The following is an 18,099-nucleotide window of genomic DNA, read 5'->3' as shown; positions in this document are numbered from 1 at the left end:
CGCCGGCTTGATAGTTGCAGATAACTGCCAGCACTTACAAATAAATAACGTGGAAATTAAATATTAAATATAAGTAAAGATGATATATTTACTAGAGAGTAAAAGAAAGTTAATGTTTAAATATTCCAGTGTCTTAGGCCGCTAAGGAATTAATGGGAAACAACGCGCGTATTTCGTCGTTAATAATGTATATTGAAATTAATGAGGAACGGGTATGCATATATCGTTTCCGATACATTAATTATCGCAATATTTATAAGGCTGGGAGTTATCTATACATTTCCTACGCCTATCGCTATTCCCGCGAGTACCATTGTTCCTCCCCGTCGTTGTGTACCGAATAATCCATAAATTCACTGATTGTAAAAGTGATAAACGAAATCTCTCCGACACATCTAAAGTCCCTCGTCAATTTGAACGAGAAAACGACTTCTTTATGGACGTTATTTCGGAGAAAAACAGTTTACAAGCAATATCGCATTTCAATTTTGATTAAATAAAAAATACCGTATTTCTCGCACAGAAGAAGACATTTTTAAATAATTGAAAAACTTTAACCGTATTTTACGCCAACTCGCCAATTGTGTGTTATCATATATTAATATTACTATATACCCAGTACTGTAATTTTCTGTCGCAAGAAGATACAGTATCAGCGAAATTTTTATAATATAAACTCACTGCAATTCATCTCTTTTCAAAATACCGACAGAAGAAAAACTAATTTATTGTAACACATTCAGAAAACGAGAATCTTCGTACGTTCTTTGTAATCTTTCCAGCATTATTGGATCTATTCAGAACCGGAGATCATCAAAGATGACGTGCAGAATGTAGCGTAAATTGCCATCGAAATTAAGATATACCTTCCGTACAAATAACATATTGCCACAGTTATCCCAATGAAAAGTCGCGGCTGAATCGCGATGACTAAGAAGAGGCGAGGGTGAAAACAGGACAGAGAGGGGGTGCGGAGAGGGGGTGCGCGATGAAGAGAGGAGGTCAGAAAATTACAGAGACGAGGGTGCTACCGTTCGTCCGAGTTCACCATCGCGACGCTATTTCTTTTCCTTTCTACTGCCCCGAGCTTCTTCATGCTCTATCTCGTTCCCTGTCCCCCTTCGCGTCCCTCGCTCGTATAATCCACAAATTACTAACCTCCGAGCGTCTTAAAGATCAAGCCTTGTTCGAGGTAGATTCAAAGGAGGTAATACCCGGCCAAGACTTGGCAAGAATCTGCCGCAAAAAATCCACGAAAGAACGATGAAATACTCTCCTCTCCTAGAGAAGGTCTTCCTCTTTTTTACCACGCGAGAGCTGTCCGTCTTTGAGCTAGCTAGTCGCCCGTTTCTTGTACGTCGCGTTTGAAATACTCACCGGTTTACCAGATCGTGTCTTCGCGTTTGATACGTGGAACGAATTTACGTCGCTTTTTTGACGAATCTCCAAAATTGCAAGTGAGCATAAAAAGAGAAGATATGTTCCGACCATTCCGGTGACATTAATGTTTTGGCAAGTGAAGTAAAGTATCAAGAGTATAACGGAATCTCGATTCTGAATCTAATCTTTCTACTTTATGATATAACTGACACATTTCATACACACACATTTCTTTCAGTAGGATACACGAAATGTCTATTAAAAAAAATTTATTTACGGCTTAAATAATTAAAAAATTTAACGATCTATTCTGTTATCTTGAATATTTTCTAATAAATAGTTTAATAATATAAATGAAAAAATTATTCCATATAAACAGTTACTCTTATAAAGAATGAAGCGAATCGTAAATAGTCAAAATATTGATTAATTAGTTTTAATACATAGTTTTTTTACATGGATAATATTTTTGAAATTTGTGACAGATATTCTATTTATAATACTTGTGCTCTCTTTCTCTATTTCTCTTATTGTATTTTATTTTTACATTTTTACATTTAATTTTAATATTTTATTTTTTGTCAATTAGATAAGAATTGATTTAATTTCAATGCAGGAACTACATCTCGTTCTATATCGTTGACACTATGGCACACATACTTTTAGAACTATTGCCATAAAATCTTTAAAACGTATGATGTCGCAAAATAATACCTCGAATCTAATCCGCTTTCCTATGGATTTATAACAAATACTTTTCTCTATATGAAATTAATTCCATTTTTGGAATTTTGTTATATTTGATACAGTATGTTTTCTAAAAATTCTAAAGTTTTAAATAAATTAAAAAAAAAAATTCTTATAATTTTTTCCAGATTTTTGCAAGTTATAATTTTTTTCTATCATTTTCTTGGAGTCCTAATTAACATATCATAAAACTTTTCATAAAATTATCAAAAAATAATCTAATTTTAATATCTAACATTAATTTTATATCTCTAATTTTTTTATATTTAATCACTAAAATTATTTTTTAAATATATCAGGAACTTTAAAATTGCTTAAAATTGTTTAAGGAAAAATTAGAATTCTACTAGCTATGTAGAAAATCTGGTAAGAAATCGTGTGCTAATATTATAGAGGTCATATATTTAGAATCTGACCTCTGATTATTGAAATGAAATCTAAAAATTGAATCTAAAATTGAATCTAAAATTACATTTATTTACGAATATTAATTTATAAAAGAAATTATAATTATATAAAGACGTATGCGCGTACGCGTCAACACACACATATCATTTTTTATTGTTATGTTCAAAAAATTATTAAAGAATAATTGTAAAAACGAATAATAGCGAACAATGTTTCTATCGAATTTTAAATATTGTTTCGCATCAGGTTTAAATCCACCATTGTCTCCTGCTCATACTACATTCCTGCCCCTCTATCAAAAGCATCCAATAAAGGTGAGCTTCACGACTGATCGTTAATTTAATAAACGATGAGAACATGTCGTTAAATCCATAAGCACATGTGTGGAGGATAAAACGTGAAGAACTACAATCGACAGACGACGTTGTCGCTGTCGTTCACGATAATGAGCGTTCGATGTCTGAGCTATATCGTCGATGCGCCGTTGCTGACATATCCACCGATTTGTAACGTTATCATTTCTGTATAATCATAATTGTACATCCTCGCAAACGACACGATGTGCGATAATACCGGCGCGAGCAATTATATTAGAAACTAGCTGACAAATCGCAATTTGACGCATTTATCTTGTCACGAATCTTTAAAAAGTTAACACTTTGCGATCAAAGGGTGTGCTTAAATTTTGTAAAAATAGAAGATGACACGTTGTTGCAGATGTTGTTTCTTTCTCTATATATTATAACATATGATAACTGCGAATTTTCAATTAGATATTCTTTTCGAACAGTTATAGTGCGTTATTTCGAAATATTTTTAATCCAAAATTCTGATAGTTCAAAACGCGAGATAGGAAGGGAGAAGGGCGAAAAGACACTATCAGAGGGGAAAGGGGAGAAGGAAACGCATTTATTCAATAAAGGGCCTTCGAACCTCTCTTCTCACTGCCAATATAACCGATTTTAGTGCCTCGTGAAACCAAGATCCTTTTCATTAAAGCTTTTACTGCTGACTAAATACGGTGAACTGCGGTGAAGGGTCGGGCAAAGCGGGGTAGAATATACGAATGAGAACGGGTGGGAGGAAGTTCTAATCCCCCCGAATGTTAACTTGGATTACGTGCAAACCGACCGACCTTCTCTCTTTACCACTGACGGCTAATAAAGAGAAGTATGCAATAGTATATCAGATACCTACTCAAGTGAAAATATAGATATATCAAGTGATCGAGCAAACATTCATAATTATAATGGAACGAAACTTCAATTAATATTGAATTTTTATCGTAATCCAGGAACTGAATAATTTATATGGATAAACGTTTTTAAAAATTATAGAGAAATCAATCCATTGCTCGAAAAAAATTGAGATAAATGAACGAAAAAGGATCAATTATGAAAAAATAAAATTTCGAAAAATATAATTTTATATAATCACAAATTACGATATTATAATAAAAAAAATGTAACAAATATGTTTAGTAAAATCGTATCTTATCGCGTGAAGATTCAAATACATGATTTTAAAATACTTTTCTCATGATTTATTTTCATCTCAGGGAGTGAGCCTATTTTTAAATTTTATTTATTATACACATTATAAGCTCAAGACGTAAACAAGAGAAACTTCATTATTTATTCTGCTATACAGTAATCGTATTATATCATAATCCAACCCAGATTCGTGTGCACGACATCTTGCTGATAAGTATTTATTAAATTTCTTACTTTTTCAGCTTTCAGTAATGCTCACAGTGTATCGATATACGCGTCACCTAAACGCCAAGTTACTCTATTTCGTATTACATTGGCTCGCTGTTTAAAGAAGCATCGTTTGCGCGTCAGTGTGTGCTTTAAAAGACGAGGTCGTCGGTGCAGAACGTCGAGAGGAGACTATACGCGTCCAGACGGCGACGTCGTCGTCGGCGCCAAGCGCCGTGCTAACTAGCGCCCCTAGCATATACACACGTACACATGCCCACGCCCTTTATTAAACGTCGCCACCCCCGTCGGCACCCCCACACGTTCTCCTTCATAAAATTGAACACGACGTGTACACCTATACGCACCGACATTGATGTACACACATAAGGGAAGAAAACGGACGGAAGGATCCGACAAAAATCAGAGCGAGAAGACGAAGAGACTCGCACCACGGTCATTAAACCAGAAGTTTTTTATTCCAATGAAAAACAACGTGTCAATCTGCGCGAAATAGAATAATTTAGGTCAAAATTATTATTCAATTATTGATAAAAAAAGATCAATTTTTCTGTAAGTTCTATATTACGTTTTTTTTCAGTATGAACGTATTAAAAAATATTTGATAAAAAATTACTAATTGTAGGTTTAAAATATATGTATCGAAATCAGTTTATATTCTATATAAAAAATGTAGAGTCTGTATTATCACAATTTTTGATTGTAAAAAAATTTTTTTTCTCTATAAAAGATGTTTCAAAAGTAACAGTTCAAATTTTGAATATATATATATATATATATATATATATATATATATATATAATACTCATTAAATGATATACAGCGAAATGGAACAAGAAAGTGTTAATATACACAAGTCTAAAAACTAACAATTTCCGTATGAAGTATGTTACTAAAACACTTATCTCAAATATCTTGTAAAACTCATATAATATTTAAATTTGAATAATAAATTTCATGAAAGGATTTGGTCGCGAGATAAATTTATCTATATAAATTGAATAGTTTCTTCGCGTTCATTAAATTTAGATAGATTTTTGCGGGGCTAATTAAAATATAATACATTCAAATTCAATTAATATCTTAGATGAATTAAAATATCAAATTTAAAACTCTTATCAAAGAACAAAAAAACTTGACATTTTTAAATGTACGTTAATCTGAATAAGAAAACATATTGAATGACTTAGAACGCTTTGAATATTCATTATAATAAAATAAAATTTTTCTTATACAATTCAAAAATTGTTAATTTTTAGATTTTTGTATACTAACACTTTTTGGTTTATTATGATGAGTACTTATCACTTAATGAAATAATTGTGAATTAAGATGAGTAATTTTTAAGATGATCATTTTTTTTCTTATACAGAAAATGTTTCAAAAATATTTAAAAAACCTACATATTATAATCATCGATTATTTAAAATCTTTTTTTGATTTTTTATATCTCTCTTGCCTACTCCAACTTCGTAAAAATCAAAATATTTTTTATTTCAATTATATTTAATAATGGTTCTTCAATACCGACAGATTCGTATAAAACACATTGATTAAAAGAAATCAAAGATAAAAATCAATAATCATTGACTCACTCTATTAGCAATTTTATTTATTTTAAATAGTCATATTTGTATATTTGTGTAAGCATTATTAATGAATGATTATTTATTTCGATTTAGTTATTTTTGTTCCATTAAGTGATAAGTCCTTGAAAATAAATGCTCGACTTGTAATCAGAGTTGAGCACTTGTACTCCATCTCGAATGACTAACGGTCTGATAAGATGGAGAATGATTGATCGGATTATATGCATACACTCTTGACTATTAATTAAATCCTTCATGATGACGGAAATCTACACAAATCTGCCACGCAATTTGCTAATGGTATTAAATCATTATAATTCGAATATATGCATAGAAAAATATTCGTAATGAAATTATTATATATTCAGTGTTTTCTTTATTATAATTTGGACCGATTAAAATATCTAATTATTCATCATTCAGAATCAATGAACAATCACATCGTGTTATGCGAGTACCGTTAAAAATGCAATAGTCGATATAATATTTTCTCTAAATAGAGCTCCCGTGAACCATTGACATTTATAATTAACAAACTGTTACTTACCCCCAAGCGAGTCCATCGTCGGCCTAATCGCGTTAATTTTGTACTCGCTGATTCCTTTGACACAGCTCGTATATGGATGGAGTCCGCCGTTGCTTTTCACTTCTGATTCCCGCGCCATACCAGTTGTAATTAAATCAAACATAGACCTATAAAACATATAGATGGCGCATCAGTTGATGATGAGGGCAAAAGGGGAAGAGGGAAGAGGGAAGAGGTCTAAAATTCTGAGGAAATAGATTTCAGGGACAAATTTGTCTTATGAAAATCTCCATTATTATTTAATAGATAATTTTAATCCACAGATGTGTTTATTGTTAGATCGTAAATATCGTCAAATTAACATCATTAGCATGAATAAAGAAGACTTGAATATATGTACATATTTATGTAAATGCGTTCAAATAATCGTTACAATGAATAACTGATCATAGATCTCTTTACAAGATATCGAGAAAAAAATATATCGATCGATATCTTTAACGATACGCGAGAATCGCAATATATGCGATACGTTAATACATAGAAAACTTTTCAAAATCTATTACACCCCTTAGGAGTGCATTCTATTTGTAACATACTTAAAAGTCATTCCATCGTTTTTATTTAATTTTCGACTAACAAGGATGAAATAATCCCGGCATCGCGGGCATCGAGTGGAACGTTAAGATGAAGATTGCGCTAGCTAAGTATCGACCCTCTCTCGGTTCGTTAAGCGCCTTCACCCTCGGCCTTCTAAATTTAGTCGACTCATTCGATGCCATTCTTTTTACTTACCCCCGAGCGAGTCCACCGTCGACCTAATCGCGTTAATTTTGTACTCGCTGGTTCCTTTGACACGGCTCCTATGTGGATGGAATCCGCCGCACCGTTGCTTCTGATTCTCGCGCCATACCGGCAATGATTAACTCAAGCATAGACGTATGAAATGTATAGACGGCGCATCAACTGTCAATATCCGTGAGGGGAGCGAGGGGGCGGGAGATTCAAAAGCTCAGACGTAAGCGCGACGTGAGTCGAAATTTGAAAGATCTCTGTCATATGTATGTACTTGCACTTGTGTGTTCTATTTGTAGCAATTAATATCGTTTCTAGAATGCAAATCAAAAATTTCACAATTATTCCTAACATTTAAGTGGTCAAGAACAGTCAAAGCTACATTTCGCGGGTTTTTTAAAAATTGCTTTAGATACTGTAGATGTGTCAATTTGACATTATGTAATATATCGAATTTTGACATATGATATATATATATATCCTATCATGATCCTATATGATATTAATAGTTTTCAATAAATTATATTATATATTATTATCACAATATATTTTTACATATTTATATATTTCAATTTAATTTCAATTTTTGTGGCTGGAAATACTTGGCTTAATCGAAATTGTTATTGACTAACGATTCGTCTCTTTTTTTAAACTGATTGTGAGAGTCAATTAAAGTCAACGCTAGAGTTATAAATGTTTCGAGTAAGATCAACTTATAATAATATCAAGAAAACATACATATTTCTCTTCATTTCATTGTTAATTGCCTGAGAAATAGAATAAATCAGAAGGCGACAGAAATGGCACCTTCCTTTTTGGTGTTTACACATTTTCATGATGGACATATAGAGGGTCTCTAGTTATATTCAATCCAGGAATGTGTTTCCTATCTAGACATGATTCGACCCGTGAATATTGACAGAATGGTTTTAAATATCTATTGTAACATGAAATGATAACCTTCCTTAAAAATGACAGAAATATTGAATAAATTATTGTTTAATAGATATATTTATTTTTTATCTAAAGGTAATAAAAGATTTGCCGGTCATAACAAATGGTCGAACATAAGACATATAAAAGCAGAAAATGATCACGAAAGAATGGTGGTGTTTTATAAGCTCAAACTAAAAATGCAGATTGCTATACAAGGTATTTTTATTATGATAGTTATATATATGTGCTGGATAATAAGTTCTAACATATAAAATATACATATTATTTATGATTAAGAGATATAAACATATTCTTCTAATATATAAATGTTATCTAAATGTTATGATAAAAAATATATTATTCTTCTTATTGCATATGTTATGTAATATATTTAGATGCAAAACTAATATATTTCATATATGGTATATCTTAAATATTTGTGTAAGTTCCAAAAATCCATTTATGTGTTTTAGAGACTGGTATCACAAGGCCTAGTCATAATATAAAATTAGCAAAACTCATTGAACAAGCTAAAAAAGTAAATATGCCTGTTGCATCAATAAATACTTTCCTTGAGAAAATGGAAGCACGCAAAAACAAGAATCGAACAGGTGTAATAGAAATTCATGGTCCAAGTGGTTATGTCGCACTTGTACGTTATACAACAGATAATGTAAAAGCACTTATGACGTTACTTCATACAAAACTAAAAAAAACTTGGTATGATAATTATTATATATATTTTTTATATATAATTTATATATTCAAAATGTTTTAAAATAGTGTATATGTTAGGAAAACATTATTTGATTAATCTTGTATGTGTATATACACATTCTTAGTCTATATATATTTAATATAAAAACTAATATAAATTTTATAATGCTAAATAGATTAATGTAACATTTCTAAACATATCTTTTATATTCATTATTATTCACAATTAATAGTGGGAAAGTCACAGAAGATTCTATGAAGAGTATGTTTACTCATGTTGGTAATATCATAGTTGAAAAGAAAGGTGATTTGGAACATGCCATGGAGAATGCCATTAATGTTGGTGCAGAAGATGTAGAAGAATTTGAAGACAATGATGTTAAATATTTCCAGGTATATTATATGTACACATATATATGTATGTAACTTATTTTTAAAATATTTAAATAATGGAGTTTATATACATATATATAAACTTTATTTGTACTTGTATCAAATATTTAAATATTTTAACAAAACTATAAAAAAGTATTTTCTAATATGAAAGTTACAATTTTAATATATTCACACTAATATATTTTTTTATTATAGTTTAAATGTGAACCAAAACTCTTAAATAAAGTTCGAAGTCTATTAGAAGATCTGGAATATAGCGTGCTTTCAGTAGAAGAAATTTATATACCACACACTATGATAGAATTAAGTGATTTGGAATTGAAAGCTGTATCTCAAATTCGTAATAGAATTTTAAGTATAGAAGATGTCAGTCATATATATGATAATATAGAACAAGAGATAATACATTAAAATAATAACACAAAAATAATTCTAATTAGTTTGTACAGTGATATATTATGCAAAGTTACAATTGCAAGTTAAAAATTGATTAATAAAATTATTCTTCTTTTAATATAAATCTTGTACACTATATATTATTTATATATGTTGGTTAAGTATGTTAAGTACACTCCTAAACATTAAATAATATAATTAATTATATATGTAGAAATAATTTTCTATTATTTAAATTGATACAAAAATATATATCATACACATACAATATTAAAATTATATTACTTAAATATATATTACTTAAATACACACTTTTTTAAAAAAATTTGCATTTATAAGTAAATTTATATATATATATATATATATATATATATATATATATATATATATATGTTGTTGTATTAACACAAAAAACACATAATCTTTATTAGCAAGTAACATCTATCATCGAGTCTCATTGTCAAAATTATTGTACAAATTCTATAAAATCTATAATTAGCATTCAATATCTACACCATATCCTTTTATATCACGAATGTTAGAACCAGGAAAATCTAAAAGTTCATTATTTTGAAAAAGTGTTAACATCTTTTTAGACATCCTTGCTTTTGCACTCCATGGACTATGCATTATATTTTCGATAGAATCGACTATACTACTTTTCTTTAAAGATGTACGAGTGGATTCTTCTATTTTTTCCTGCTTGATAGTGTTTGCATTCACAATTTCTAGATTAGAGTCGATAGAATCGTCAATATCAGATACATTTTTTTCTCTTGATTTTTTGTGTTTTTTATTTTTTTTTTCTAATTTTTTGAAATCTGACTCTTGCTCTTTGCCAATATTTTCTTTGTCAGAAATTTCCTTCTTTATATCACATTCATTCTTGAAACAATCTTCATTATAAATACTCTTTTTCTTTTTTTGTTTATCTTTTACGGATGCCATTTCTTCTTTTTCATTTTTAATTTCAACAACTGGCATTACTTCTATTTCTGTTGTATCCTTGTTTTCATCCATGGTCGAATAATTTTGATGCTGCTTTAAATTTGTCTGATCTAATATCTCAATATTTTGTTCGTCATTGCTTATTTCAACTTTAATAGCACATTTTTCAATCTTATAACTTTCCTTATTTTTTTTCTTTTCTTTCTTATATTTCTTAGAATTTACAATTTCTTCTTGTTTACTTTTACATCTCTTAGTTTTTTTACCTTCAATTATCTCTTTGGTTTCATCTAATTTCTCATTTGTATTAACTACAATAATGTTTTCAACTTTAGTCTTCTTTTTTTTCTTTTTTTTTAACTTTTTATCTATAATATCTGTTTCCTCTTTTTTAACAATACTGGTATCCAATGCATCTTCTGATTCTACCTTAATCTCAATTATTTCTTTTTCTCCTTCTGGTGACTCTTGTATCGTTTCTAGATTAGATATTTTACATATCTTCCTTCTCTTAATTTTTTTACTTTTATGTTCATTCAATTGATTATCATTAACTTCCTCACAGACTGTTTCTATGTCTAATGCCTCATTAATAAACCCATTTGACTCAGGTGTTATGTTTTCCTGTTTCCGCTTTTTTTTGTGTTTCTTATTTTCAACTTCAAATTTATCCAATGTCGCTTTTCCTTTTTTCTTTTTGGTGGAATCTACATTATACTCATATAATATAATATGATCATTAAATGTTACACATTTCTTGTCGTTTTTTTCATCTGTCAAATCTAAACCACAATTTTCTAGACCAAATTGTGCTCTGGATACTTCAAATTCTCTACCATTACACTCCTCCTCAGGATTTATATCTAAATTAAGAGCTGGATTTGTCAAACCATTTTTACAGTCTCCATTAATAATTTCAGTTTTTAATTTCTTTCGAGCATTGTGTTCCGCTTTAGTGGCATGCAAAGTATCATTTTCATGTTCCTTTTTCCTCTTTTTTGCAGACTTTTTGCAAGTACTATCAGCATTAGATAATATAACTTTTGTGGGACTATTAAATCCTAAACAAGGATTATCAAAAGCATAATTATTCTTCTCGTTAAAATCTCTTGACACTTCATTAGACAACATATTCTCTGTTTTTGATACAAATCCAAAACCAGCATATTGCTTGTTTTCATTTTCAGAGTTAGTTGCTTGATTATCAATCATATTACATGAAAAGTTTTTGTCATAGTTTAACTTATGCCCAAAATAATCAGTCATGTTACCACTATTAATTGTGACAATTCCATTATTACTTTTTTCGATGCTAATAGATTTTTTTTCATAACTATCATCATCTTTTTCTGTCTTTACTTGAATTGTATTCATTAATTCTTTTTGGCCAAGTATATTTGCTAAGTCCTTAGGTTTATACTTATTTATGTCTTTACTTTGTGTAAATTTCTTGTAACTGGAAACAAATTTATATTTTTATAAGTATAAAATTATCATAATATGCAAATATCTCTAGGTAAGACAATAGAATTTTTATATATAAATTCAAATTCATATGTCTTATAATTACATATTATATTTATAGAGAAGCTACATTATAATAATGATTTAAATACTTACTGCACACGAGCATGACTTTGTTTAGACTTAAGCTCCATTGATCTATCATCTTCTGTTTCTAATTTCTGAGTAGTGTTTTGATTTCCATTCTCATGAAGTTGTTTCAACAAATTGTTAAATTTCTCCTGATGTTCCACCCATATGTCTACATTCTTGTCATATCCTATACCTTAAAAAAAGAATAAAATTTTAATTAACCATAATATCAATGAAATAGTTTTTATATAAAAAATATATATATATATATATATATATTTTTTTTTTTTTTTAATTACCTGCTGTATCATTCTTATGTGAAACATTAATATATTCTGTAATGCCTTGCTCGTTGACACCAAGCCCTTTTCCTTTTGTCCAACCCATTTTCTCTAACATTCTCTGACCAAACTTATTCGAATCTGTTTCAATAATAACATGTTAGCAAAGAGTTGTGGATCAAGATTAAACATTCGTATATAATGTATGTAAACATGTAAATAAATACATGTAACATTCAACATGCAAAAAAATCATAATATGCAAATAAATCGAGAATATTTTCATTCTGAAATTTTAGAAATATTTTTAAATGCTCATATACCTTCGGACCACCATTTTCCTCGTGGATTAAGGCTCCATTTTTGCTTTTGTCGACGTTCTGCAAGCATAGACATGTTCTCTAATTTAATCTTGATTTCGTTTTTAAATAAACAATAATCAGATAAAATTAAAAACAGAAAATAATTCTTCTATATTTTCACTACATTATCCAAAATCTATCTTATGGTTAGAGAAGCCTCAGAGCGGCCATGCTCCCGATTTAGGTGGAAGATGGAACCCGTATTTGAAGCGCCTCTATGTTCACAAAACGTGGACATTGAACTACATGACCAGAAAACTTCTCAAAGGGTAACATGCTATGTCCACGATTTGTGGTTCTATTCCGTGCTAAATGCATATAATAAGAGATATATAAAATAGAACTCTGTATATTACTGTGTTTATATAAAAAGTATGCAAGAAAAGTTCATGAAAATTAATTCTTTAGTGTTTGATTAGATTTTAAAACACACAGATTAAATTAAAAAATGTTTATCATTGATGTAGTAATGTTTTATAATATATTTAATTTACTAATAATAGTAGTACGTATAATGTTAATAAATATTAATTTTAATAAGTATTATATATTAGAATATCTAATTCTTTCTATCTCGTGTAATTTACATGTTTGTTATTCGTCGTAGAAATTCGAATCTAATTCATTCGGAATCCTGCGCAATGGTACTGATAATGGTTTTCTGCGCAGACGCTCGATGCTTGATACTGCCATCTGCCATGTATAGTATAGTCACCTTTACGGCATCATATGAGGCTGTCTGTGATTGTGAATCATACAGTTATCAACAAGTATTATCGCGCGTTTTCCTTTACGGACGTGCTTTTACGCTGCTGCGTAAAGTTATTTTCGAGTTTATTTGCGAACACAACGGTCACAAAACTGCGCAACAAAGTTTTTTCCCCTGTAATCGAACACAAGACGCAACGCCATGTGTTCTACCGAGCCCAATAATATCAATAATGGCGAGAAACAACAACGAGATAGCGACGATGTTGGCGATGCATTCGGATCATTAGGAATCAGCAGGTATGAGAAGAATCTGCATCAAATTCTCACGCGATACATGCATATTTGTTTACTATATTCTAAACTGTCATAATAGAGATGCTCGCATATTGTCATTAATTACGTCGTATTACGTTTCTGTGTGTGAGCATGTTTAGTTTTTCTATAATTTTACAATCTTTTAATATTTAATGCAATGTGATATGTTTAATATAACGATTAATATCGAAAGTATTGTGGTAATGATGTGAAAAAAATGTTTATTGTTAAAGCAAAGATTATTACTAGTGATAAAGATCATTGAGAGACAAGGTATAATTTAGTCAATATGGTTGATAAGATAATCAATAAAATCAATATATTGGATGTCTCTGAAATCAAAACTCAATTGTATTGAACCAAGAATATTCTATTATATTTTCTAAACCAATGTTCTCAACTTAATTTTTGCAGGAGAATTATTCAAAACAGCTTCCCCTATCATATCTCTAAATGGCAATAAAATTGATAAACTGCAATTTATTACACATACTTACCAAAATTTTTATAAGAAGTTATAAAGAATTAGAAAATTATTCTCAGAAATTTGCGCTAGCTTTTGAAGACTATATGAATTAATTGTAATAATATACAATAAATATACATATAATCATAAAATGATATCAATATATTAGTATATTTAATCAAGTAATGATTTATTTGTAAGATTTTATTAGTATTGTGAAAAAATTTTAATAATGACATTACAAATTTTAAGATTATAGATATATTTTATCTTATTCAAATATTGATTCTGAGAATTATATTAATTTACAAATTATATACAAAATTTTATTGAAATTGATGAAATATTATTAATAATTCTATATATTTAATAAAATATACAACTAAAATTAATAAAAATACACTGCAAAATTTAAGATTGAATCATATATAGTAGACACTATATATAAATTATTTAGGATATAATTCCACAAAATATATAGTTTATATCTAATCCAAAAAATTTAAAACACATTAAAATTGTTTTTGCAGAAACAATATAACTCCTGCTGCATCATTACAAACATCACCAACTGAACGTTATGCTACACATTATAAAATGAATCATCCTAAACGTGGTATAGCTTTAATCTTTAATCATGAATTTTTCACTATCTCGCATCTCAAATCTCGCGCTGGTACAAATGTAGACTGCGATAATCTTATTAATACACTAAAAAATCTTGGATTTGAAGTAAATGATCTCCATAATTCTACTCATAGAGATATAGTAAAACAGTTAGAAAGAGGTGAGTCATACTTGTTCATTTGCATGTTTATTTACACACTAGATATTTTATTTATAAAAAATTATTATATTCTCTAAAGAATGTTTATTAAAATGAAGAAAACCTCAAAAGATGTATAAAAACACAATATGACAAATACAAATTGATTAACAATATGATAAAAATATTTTATAAAATAATTATAAATTATTGTTTTTGCAGTTGCAGACATGGATCATTCTGAACATGATTGCTTGATAATAGCCGTATTAAGCCACGGCGAACTCGGTCAACTCTACGCTCATGACACTTCATATAAAGCAGATTCTCTCTGGCATCACTTCACTGCCGATAGATGTCCGACTCTCGCTGGAAAACCTAAACTATTTTTCATTCAAGCTTGTCAGGGTGACAGACTAGATCCGGGCATAGTTTTCAAGGAACGAACAGAAACAGATGGATTACCAACCGCGACATATCGTATTCCTTCTCAAGCTGACTTTATGATTGCCTATTCAACCATACCAGGTATTATATTATCTATAAAAGAGTATTAGGTTACTAAAGAACTATTTACATTTATTTATCACACTTTTTTTACTTTCCTTCTATTATATATATTACAAATCAATCAAATTTGAGGTTTCTAATGTAATTACTGATTGAAATATCAATCTTAAATATCTCTAATGATTCAAGGACAATTTTTAAAATTAATAGGTTACTATTCCTGGAGAAACACTAGCCGCGGATCATGGTTTATACAAGCTTTGTGCTTGGAATTACGCGAAAATGGCATTCGATACGATTTGTTAACTTTGTTAACATTTGTATGTCAGCGTGTTGCCATAGATTTTGAATCAAACACGCCCGATAATCTAACTATGCATCAACAAAAACAGATTCCGTGCATCACTTCTATGCTGACACGCTTGGTAAAATTTACATCTCCAATGAATGGAGTTGTATAGTCAATCGTATAAGAAGCTATATAAAAAAATTCATGTACTTGTATCTGTGCCAGTGATACATTTTTATATGTCAGAATAATACATTCTTTTTTTTGTTTCTTTTCTTTAATTACATTTTTCATATTACATCATTGATCGCATTTTTTTGTGTATTATGTTCCTTTCTTGTGTAACAGATAAATACAATTACTGCCACATTTATAATTTTTTTATATTTTTATTTTTTATTAGTATATATTTAAACAACATTATTATATTTTTACATTAAACACAACTGGTTACATTAAAAACAACTGGTTTTTTGAAATACGTATTTAGAATGAATTGCATTTATATGCATTTATAATAGACAAGATATATAAAATATAATGAAGAGATATATATATACATACATTTACTTTATATCATACATATATGTATATATAGTGTCATTATATACATATATATGTATAATATATATATATATATACATATATATGTATAATATATATATATATATATATATATATATATATATATAATGGCATTTGTTATGATTTACTAACTCTGTTGACATCCATATACCAACATTTTGCCATAAACTTCAAGTCAAACATATTTAATAATATGACAATGCATCAGTAAAAGCAGATTCCGTGCATTATTTCTATGCTAACATATTTGAGATATATTTTATATAAGGGTTTTGAAAAACAGAGTTGTATAATCATGCATATATATACATACACATATATATACAAGAATTTCGATTCTAAACAAACTTGCTTCTAAAATAGTGTCATATTTAATCTATTATTTCATATATTCAGATATATAATAAATAAGTACAAATAAAAGATTCATCAGTTACATTAAAATATATATGATACACAGCTATTTTTAATCAATATTTTTCGTCAATAATTCTTAATGTGAAACATTCGAAAAATTTACAATAGATATTTCATACTTTTCATTGTAATAGTATCGATGTTATATATAAACATAAATAGAATATTTCGTTATACAATGTATGATCACTTTAATCATATATATGTATATATGATACAAGACAATTTTATTTTTTTTATTATATATATACATATATAATAAAATTATATTAAGCTTATATATTTTATATTAAGCTTTATAACAGTATGTATGATCTCTGCAATAAGTAATAGCCTATCATTGGCAAAATAATGTTCAATATTCATCTTCACAATGCATAACTATTTTCCTGATATAAAAAATATATAAATTTATAATTTTTCTAAGATAAAATAAAATAAAATTTATAATTTTCTTAAGATAAAATAGTTGTAATTTACTAATAATTACAACGAATATTCAAATGTTACAAAAATGTTAAAAGATAAATTGCATTGTGATTAGACTAATTAAGGATGTATTATCTTGCTTGCAAACACTGAAATTGCTAGCAGTGTTGCAATGTTGTGTCGCTAGTTTAATGAATATAATAGATAAGAATTTAAAAAGCAAAAGGATCAATTAATATTAGCAAAAATTGCTGTATTCGCAGGAGAAACGGTAACGAAATTTGCGAAACGTGATACAAAGTCTTTCATAGTAAGAATAATCGAATTTATATGCCTTATATCTACTTGCAATTGTTTGATAACTATAGTTAAAAATTAAAATATGTATGCGTATATAATGTGCATGACATTTTTTAAATATATACATATATATAATGTGCAGTATATATATTATATATAATTTTTTATATATAATATATATAAATTTTATATATATATATAATTTTTGAGAATCGCGTTCTCATTGTTCCTTATTGTACAATAAGATGTTTGCAATTTACCACAGACATACATTTTGCAATGTAAACATCTTATTTAAATAATATAAAGTGATTGAATGCTCAAAAATATAAGATGTACAAGATGTTGGGCAAAATGAAATTGTGCAATGTCTCTTACATTGTGTATTGTGATAAATGTGTGCTAAGAATAGCCACTGTTATATGCCACATGAGTCCGTTTTGAGATTGCAATTTTCGAAATAATGTTACCGGAGTATTAAAGCAATTTTCAGCATCTTTATACACTAGCTTT

General features: G+C 28.5%; 3 protein-coding genes across 4 annotated transcripts; 2 read left to right on the top strand and 1 right to left on the bottom strand.

Moving 5' to 3' along the window:
* The first annotated feature begins 8,086 nt into the window (after window positions 1–8,086).
* On the top strand, window positions 8,087–9,705 carry LOC105250227 (translational activator of cytochrome c oxidase 1). Its single transcript, XM_025406384.1, has 4 exons — window positions 8,087–8,318; window positions 8,576–8,822; window positions 9,053–9,212; window positions 9,411–9,705. The coding sequence occupies exons 1-4, from the start codon at window positions 8,138–8,140 to the stop codon at window positions 9,624–9,626; spliced, it is 804 nt and encodes a 267-aa protein (XP_025262169.1). The 5' UTR covers window positions 8,087–8,137; the 3' UTR covers window positions 9,627–9,705.
* Window positions 9,706–10,011: 306 nt separating this feature from the next.
* Window positions 10,012–12,987, bottom strand: LOC105250226. 2 transcript variants are annotated; one of them, XM_025406374.1, is made up of 5 exons: window positions 12,923–12,985; window positions 12,760–12,816; window positions 12,455–12,577; window positions 12,180–12,348; window positions 10,012–12,015 (listed from the first exon to the last, which is right to left on the bottom strand). In XM_025406374.1, the coding sequence occupies exons 3-5, from the start codon at window positions 12,552–12,554 to the stop codon at window positions 10,107–10,109; spliced, it is 2,178 nt and encodes a 725-aa protein (XP_025262159.1). In that variant the 5' UTR covers window positions 12,555–12,577; window positions 12,760–12,816; window positions 12,923–12,985; the 3' UTR covers window positions 10,012–10,106. The 2 variants fall into 2 exon arrangements, with proteins under 2 accessions (XP_025262159.1, XP_011254508.1); XM_011256206.3 differs by having other exon boundaries at window positions 12,760–12,987.
* Window positions 12,988–13,504: 517 nt separating this feature from the next.
* Window positions 13,505–16,239, top strand: LOC105250225 (caspase-1). The gene is made up of 4 exons (XM_011256205.3): window positions 13,505–13,806; window positions 14,821–15,077; window positions 15,279–15,584; window positions 15,777–16,239. The coding sequence occupies exons 1-4, from the start codon at window positions 13,709–13,711 to the stop codon at window positions 16,025–16,027; spliced, it is 912 nt and encodes a 303-aa protein (XP_011254507.1). The 5' UTR covers window positions 13,505–13,708; the 3' UTR covers window positions 16,028–16,239.
* The last annotated feature ends 1,860 nt before the right edge of the window (window positions 16,240–18,099 follow it).

Source organism: Camponotus floridanus, unplaced genomic scaffold (assembly GCF_003227725.1).
Source record: "Camponotus floridanus strain SB8 unplaced genomic scaffold, Cflo_v7.5 scaffold140, whole genome shotgun sequence".
NCBI classification, from domain to species: Eukaryota; Metazoa; Arthropoda; class Insecta; order Hymenoptera; family Formicidae; genus Camponotus; species Camponotus floridanus.
This window is presented reverse-complemented; position numbering and strand designations above follow the sequence as displayed.